General features: G+C 55.6%; 1 protein-coding gene and 1 long non-coding RNA gene across 2 annotated transcripts in view; one reads left to right on the plus strand and one right to left on the minus strand.

Moving 5' to 3' along the window:
- The window catches only part of LOC106726270, a 5,770-nt gene extending 4,142 nt beyond the window's left edge, over positions 1 to 1,628 (plus strand). Inside the window, exon 2 of the long non-coding RNA XR_001362299.1 lies at positions 346 to 1,628. This is a non-coding gene — a long non-coding RNA (uncharacterized LOC106726270). The remainder of the gene's footprint in view (positions 1 to 345) is intronic.
- An 826-nt stretch (positions 1,629 to 2,454) lies between these two features.
- KIF9 (kinesin family member 9) overlaps positions 2,455 to 7,418 on the minus strand; it is a 34,543-nt gene continuing 29,579 nt past the window's right edge. The window contains exons 18-21 of the mRNA XM_014540501.1: positions 6,463 to 6,639; positions 5,841 to 5,956; positions 5,362 to 5,466; positions 2,455 to 4,455 (exon numbers count right to left, since the gene is read on the minus strand). Of these exons, the coding sequence (XP_014395987.1) occupies positions 4,405 to 4,455; positions 5,362 to 5,466; positions 5,841 to 5,956; positions 6,463 to 6,639 (449 nt within the window). The 3' untranslated portion in view covers positions 2,455 to 4,404. The remainder of the gene's footprint in view (positions 4,456 to 5,361; positions 5,467 to 5,840; positions 5,957 to 6,462; positions 6,640 to 7,418) is intronic.

Consider the following 7,418-nt stretch of genomic DNA (forward strand, 5'->3'; position numbering starts at 1 on the left):
GGTGCTGAGAGGACTGGGTGCCGCCATCTTTGAGGGCGGGACAGTCATTTAGCATATTCCCTCTTATTGGCTGTGGGCGCCACCATCTTTGCGATGGCGTGAGGGTAATTAGCATATTCCCTCTTTATTAGAAAGGTTATTAAAAACCATGGAAGTTTGTGAATGGAAAGTTAATCAGTAGAGAAGCTTCTTTGCTTATTGCCAGGATAGTATGTGGTATTAAATCGTTGCTAATTAAGATTAATCAACAATTTATCACCATATTAATCAGGTAAACAAAAACATACCAAAGACAAAAAACAAATGTCCAGGTTTTTTTCTACCACAACTCACTCTGCTCACTAGACTCACTTGGGGCTTCAGGGAATACTGTTCCGCGGATCGAGGCTCTGATGTAATTGGCCCAGGGCGTGCCCTCGGCACCGGAATCGCATAGAAGCACCCAGGTGACCAATGTTCCGCCAGGACGGGAACAGCTGTGTCAGAACTCAAACACGCACTCCCCCCCCTTTTTCTTTATTGGATTTTTCTTTCTTTTTTCAGTTTATTCAAAGCCTGATCCTATAAGGTTCGGGGTAATAATCTGTCCCCTTTGCCCTTGAGTTCTTGGCCTACTGTGTGTGGGGGAGGTGCAGGGAGAACTGACCTAGAATCACAGGCCCCGGATCCCGGGGCTGCCGGCCACCAAGGGGCTTTTCCATCTTCTGCTCCGGGAGCTGTTCAGTCGCACCGGAGGGAGCCACACGCTGTAACAGGAGCTGATCGTGCATCTTTGCGAATGTTAAACCGATGGTAACTAATTTAGATGAGAAGATGTAAAGAAATAGAAGCATTGGAACTTTTTAATGCTTGACTCGCTGTCAAAACTCTCGTTTCTGTGGCTCTAACCCAAAGAGGAGATGCTTGCCTCGGATGACTTCCTGAGGGACCGGGATGGCCACAGGTGTTTGCAGGAGGCCTCGGAAACGGCCGTTTTCATAGACGTGATCGTCAGCAGTTCACACGGGCGAGGCAACAGCAGCTGCTGCCCCCGTTGCACAGATGAGAGATCGAGCCTCAGAGCGGTGAGGGCACCAGGTCACAGACTGCGTGGTGGCACGTGGCCTCGTATGGCGCTCTCCCATCCTATCTTCCTCGTTCACGTCTCCGGCCACACACACAGTCATGTTCGCTCTGCTCTCAGCCTCTGGGAGCCTCAGGGTCCCTCCTTCAGCCCCTCCCCTTCCACAGGCAGAGGCAGGGCACAGCCTTACAGCAGGGGTTCCTTCCAGCCTGGCCGCCCTCCCCAAACCTAAGAACAGTGTCGTCTACTCCGCACGCTCAGCTTCACCTTCCAAATGCCTTTGGCAGCTTTTTTCCGGACAGAGCAGATTCTCCATCCAGGGGCCTGTAACAGGGTTCGAAATCCGTTTCCGACAAGCCGTTTGCTAGTAGTTACTGAATCACAAATCGCGGCTGGTTCTTGAGGGGAGCCCTTCCCTCATGCGAGACCCCCCTTTTTCCTGGTGGCCTTTGGGGATACATTTCTGCAAATGGGTGCCTCTCCCTGTTGTTGGGAATCGAAGCTGGTAGAAACGTCATTTTCTCATAGACAGGTTGCTTTTCTTAATAAAAATATTCTTTCTAAATTAAGTGATATTTTTATTAATAAAGGCAATTTCCTATTTGATGGAGAAAACAGTGTGAAAATCTGTGTATAGGATGTAATTTTCAACTGATATGTTAGACAGCTTCTCCACAAGTGGTTATGGAGCCAGGGATTTAGATTTGGGAGGAGCCAGGGGCCTCCGTGACCTTCCTCCGGGTTTCTCTCGCCGGGGCCGGGGCCCGGGCCGCCCAGGCAATGCTCTCCTCCGCCAGGGTCGGGAGCCCAGTTTGCAGCAAGGCCATCCATTCCAGGGCAGACAACTCCTGTCCTGTTTTCCTCCCAAAATGACAGAAAATGTGCCCTGTTTGGATCTTCTCAGATGGAATGTCCCTACTTTCCGATTACCCCTTACCTGACAGAGTTTTCAGAGCCTACTGTGACACCAGTCCCACTCCCCTGGGCGTTTGTCCACTAAAAACACTGCCTCCAGCCCCAACATGAAGGGCAAGTACTTTCTTAACCAAGACCCTTGACCCCCAGAGTGGGACCCTTTCCCCCTCCCTACGTGGGAGTCTGTACTTGTTCTTCAATAAATCTCCATCTTTGCTATACCAAAAAAAAAGAAAGAACTTGACCTCCAGTGACACTGCCCGGGTGGCCCTGGGTATCTTTTTAGCAGCTACTTCTGTCAAATCTGAGATTGGTCTTAACACATTGCGTACCGCAGAGAAATCTCTAAGACATACGCCAGGGACCGCACGTTTTTGGGCAAACTGCACGTTATTTAAATCATCATAATGCACTTTAGGTGTTGTTTTTCAATCATTACAACATTTTTTATTTACAAAAACAAAGTTCCAAGTACTTTTTTAATGTATGGTACTGCGTAAAACATTTTCCTCTATGAAGAGGGACCAAACAAAATTTACGTAAGTATCTAGATCCGCTCCTTTTTCCGTGGGCGTGAAAAACGAGAACACTCGTGAGCGGTCCTTAGCAGATGGCGCGCGAAACGCGAGAAAACTCCTGAGCGGCACGGAATGTGTTAAGAAGCCATCAGTCAGGATGGGTTGGAGAAAGGTAATGCCAGTCTGAGTGCTGCCTTTTCACATCCAGAATCCACCGTGGTTGGGTGTGTGTCAGTATGTCTGTCTGCTCCCCATCTATCATATAATGTGGGGCACACTGACACCTTTATCAGAGTTACCGTCACTGTCACGCAGCCTCAGCTGGCTGAGACCCTGGTGTACACTGGCGTACATCACTTCATTCCACGGCGCCCAGGAGTGACACTGCGTCCACAGGGGAAAGGAAGGCAGGGAATTGGGCCGCTCGTCCAGGTCCCACGCAGTGTGACACGGTCCTGATGTAAGGAAGTCTCGCCTGCACCTGTGCCCCCCCCCCGCCCCCCGTGTCCTGTTGCCGCAGACGGTCAAGTTGAGATGAGAGTTTCTGGGCTCCGCGGGCAACGGGCAAGTGGATTGGAGCCTCCAGGCAGGGGCAGAGGACACAGCAACAGAGCAGTCAGCCCTTCAGAGTAAAGACTGGAGACAGGAGCGCCGCCCAGACCTCTGTCCGACCTTAATCGTTGGAGAGGGAGGGAGAGGGAGAAACATGGGTCAGCTGCCTCCCACGTGCCCCCCACTGGGGATGAAGCCCACAACCAGGCATGTGCCACGACTGGAAGTCAAACCGGTGATCCCTTGATGCACGGAACAACGTTCAACCAACTGAGCCACACTGGCCGGGGCACCAGTAACTTGTTATCTGAAGTTCTTCTAAGTCTGATCCTGCTGACATTATGCCTCCATGAGAGGTTGTTTCTGTACATGTGTGTGCACATGCACATATATGTGTGCCTGCGTGTGTGCGCGCCTTTACTCTTGGGAGCTCATGTTTACTAGGCTTGTGGGGATGCTGTATTGCTGGGAAAAGGGCCCGTACGGCAGTTTTTTCTTGTTCTATTCGCTGTTTCAGCCTTGGGCTAACTTTTATACTAATTCCTCAGCCTGGTGGTTCCTGGGCCGCACAGTGTAAATTTGAATCCCAAACCTGTGCGTGGTTACAAATTCTCACAGGATCTGTGCCCCTCGTCTCTGGGGAGTTTCCTGGCTATTTCTCCAGGCCGGTGGGAACTCTCGCTCTCCTCTCCCAGGGTGGAGCCTTCCTCGATGGCTCCAACAGAACCCTGGGGTCTTGGGTGGGACAGCTGCCTCCAGCTCAGCCGTCCCCTGGTGCAGGTTCCGCAGCCTCCCCGCCAGCCTCCCCGCGGGCTCTGCTGCTGACTTCATGGCAGGGCTGCTCCCGCTCAGGCTCTTGTTTGGAGATGGAACGTTCCTTGCAGCCGTTTCTACCTGCCCGTCCTCTCTGGTTGCTGAGTGGGGAGGGCCTCTGCCTTCATGGCTTGGCTGCAGAGAGGGTGCCCGGCTCGGAGGGGGCTGAGAGCAGGGCCTTTGGCCACCGCGATCCCCGGGTGTCCCTGCAGGAACGGAGAGGCTGCCACGGAGCCCGGCTCAGCTACTCGCTCTTGTTCTCACTGAAGACTCCGCTCGGACCCCACCTGTACAGGCAAGACAGCCTCCCAACAGGAAATAAGCACACGCTCCAGAGGATAAGCCGTTTTATCTGGTCCCTGCATGTGAGACAGTGAATCGAAACCAGAAGCGTCCTGTGAAGATGAGCCCCCTCTGGGGGATGTCCCGCCTGGCAGGCCGGCCGCTGCGTGTCCTCTGGGCTGGGCCAGCCTGGAGCAGACTGGCCGGACCGGGGGGTGGTGGGCAGCTCCCCTGGAGCAGGCAGGGCGCTGCGAGGAGCCCCTACTTCCTCTGTGCCTTCGGGAGGCCCAGCGTGGATTTCAAGTAGCTGTGCTGGACGCGGAGAAGGGAAGGAGGGATTGGTTAGGGCTCAGAAGCCACCCACCTGCATCCCCCGTCATTCCTCCTGGCAGCAAGGACGTACGCACGCACACATACACGCACACACACGCACACACACATACACGCACACACATACATGCACAACACATACACACACATACATGCACACACGCACACATACACGCACATACATGCACGCGCGCACACACATACACGCACACACACTAAGGTGCGTCCTGGACTTAGAGGCTCCTCTTACTCTCGGGGGCCATCACCACGTAAGAGGGTGACGGGCACCCGCACTGCGGCACCACGACCGTCTGTCTGATGGTGGAGATGGCCACTCGGTGACTAACGGGTGGGGAGCGTGGGGAGCGCATCCAGCACGGATGCACCAGATGCACAACACATACACACATACATGCACACACGCACACATACACATGCACACATACATGCACGCACGTGCGCACGCACACACACTAAGGTGCGTCCTGGACTTAGAGGCTCCTCTTACTCTCGGGGGCCATCACCACGTAAGAGGGTGACGGGCACCCGCACTGCGGCACCACGACCGTCTGTCTGATGGTGGAGATGGCCACTCGGTGACTAACGGGTGGGGAGCGTGGGGAGCGCATCCAGCACGGATGCACCAGGCAGAGGGGTGATTCAAGGAGGGTCAGTGCTCACAGCCGTGTCCAGGCCTGGCCACAGCCTGTGGGACTTCACTGGGCAGCCCTGGGACTCGAGCCGGCGGAGACACCTGCTGCCTCTGGGTGACTGGCTCCCCGAGCTGGATGCTCCTCCCGGCCTCTGCAGTGGGGAGTGTGATCCTGGGTGGGGGGTGCTAGTGACGGGGTCCCAGGCCCCGCCCCCCGGAGCCATGAGCCGAGTTACCTTCTGTTCTCTCTTGACCTTGGCGTTGTAGAAGGAGATGGACTCCGGGCCCTCGGGCAGCACGTCCTGCTGCAGCTGGCTGAACTTGTCCTGGTCGTCTTCTCCCTGGGGGCCCAGCTCAAGGTCGTCCTCCAGCCTGGCAGGGGCAGGACGCGCCCTGCCAGGGCCCGTGGTGGGCATGAGGGCAGCCCCTGGCTGGGCTGGCAAATCCCCCCCTGCGGCAGCTCACACGCTCAGGCCCTGTCTGCCAGCGTCACCACAGATGCCCTGTAACTGCCCCCTGGGCAGCAAGCGGTATCATCTGTGTGCCCACCCTCGGTCACTGGGTAGAGACCTGTGGCTTCCCACCTGCCTGGGCAGCCGTGGGAGCGGCTGGGAGCGGCCCACACGTGCCACGTTTGTCGGGAGAAAAGGGCAAAGCACCAGAGGCACTGCCCACTGCCCACTCCCCTCACCCACCCCCGACGGGGGCCACTCACCAGAGACACAATCCTGCTGACAGGCACCATGCCTGGCCGGATGCTGCTGCCCGGCTTCAGGGCCGCCTGCATGTCCTCGGGGATGAAGAAGGACTCATTGTACCAGATTTCAAATTCTGCGAGGAGGAGGGGGCCAGCACTGAGGGGGAGCCCCTGAGGCTGCAGGCAAAGGCTGTGTGCTCATCAGAGGTTCACCCTGCCACTTCCTGCTCCACGGTCTCCCTCGCCCATCTCTGTCTCCTGCCCCCAAATCCTATAAACAAACATCTGAAGGCCCCTGCCCTACCCCTGCCTTTGCCAGAGAGAAGCTTCTCTTTTCTAAGATCCATGGTTTGCTTTTATTTATTTTAAATATATATATGTTATTGATTTCAGAGAGGAAGGGAGAGAGAGAGAGAATCACGGATCGGCTGCCTCCTGCACGCTCCCTACTGGGGATCGAGCTCACAACCCAGGCATGTGCTCCGACTGGGAATCCAACCGTGACCTCCTAGTTCATGGGTCCCTGCTCAACCACTGAGTCACACCAGCTGGGCCAGAGAGAAGCTTAGAAGCTGCTTCTAGAACCCAGGTCTGCGGGTCCCGGAACTCCGACGGCCGCCACCCTTCCCAGACCGCACACCTGTGAGCAGGCGGTGGCGACACTGGTCCACCAGGTGCTGGCAGTACTGGATCTCAGCCCTCAGGTCACGCAGGTCCTGGTACTCCGCACGGTACTGCTTCTTGAGGTCTTTGAGCTTCAGGATCAGCAGGAACTCCTCTTCATCGATGATAATCAGCCCCTTCTTCTCATACTCACCTGTAGAGGAGGGAGGAGGTCAGGGTGAGGTGCCACCTGTGCTGAGTGAGGAGGCAGGTGGTCCAGAGAGAGGGGAGAGCTGGCCAAGCACAAGACAGGAGACCAGGGAAGGCCGGGCACTGCCTGCGGTGGGCACGGCACTGGGAGGCCCGCTGCCAGGACACGTCCCACGGGGAGAGGGAGCTCAGAGCAGGGCCACTTGGCATTTCCAAGACAAGCAGGAGGGTCGCAGGGGAGGGGTAGGAATGACCCATGTGCCACACATCGTGATCTTAAACCCCATCAATCAAAAATACTCAGGCCCTAACCGGTTTGGCTCAGTGGAATGAGCGTCGGCCTGTGGACTGAAGGGTCCCAGGTTCGATTCCGGTCAAGGGCATGTACCTTGGTTGTGGGTACATCCCCAGTGGGGAGTGTGCAGGAGGCGGCTGGTTGATGTTTCTCTCTCATCAATGTTTCTAACTCTCTATCTCTCTCCCTTCCTCTCTGAAAAAAATCAATAAAATATATGGGAAAAAACGTTTTAAAAAATACTCAGTAGCATCTCAATATATGCATGTTTACCGTTTTTTGGTTTAAAAAAAACAACAAACATGACATTTATTGTGCGACTAATCGCTGAAATCCTTAGGCTCAGCCGGATGGGCAGCAGCTGCCTCTGGGGTATGGGTGCCGTTCCCGCACGGAATCCGGGCCTGACTCTTCAGCAGACGAAGTTGAGGGGCCTCAGGCGCCAGTCCCCCCAATGTCCCGTTGGCTCGCCCTGGCCTCGCTACGCT

Source organism: Myotis brandtii, unplaced genomic scaffold (genome assembly GCF_000412655.1).
Source record: "Myotis brandtii unplaced genomic scaffold, ASM41265v1 scaffold246, whole genome shotgun sequence".
In the NCBI taxonomy this organism is placed as follows: Eukaryota; Metazoa; Chordata; class Mammalia; order Chiroptera; family Vespertilionidae; genus Myotis; species Myotis brandtii.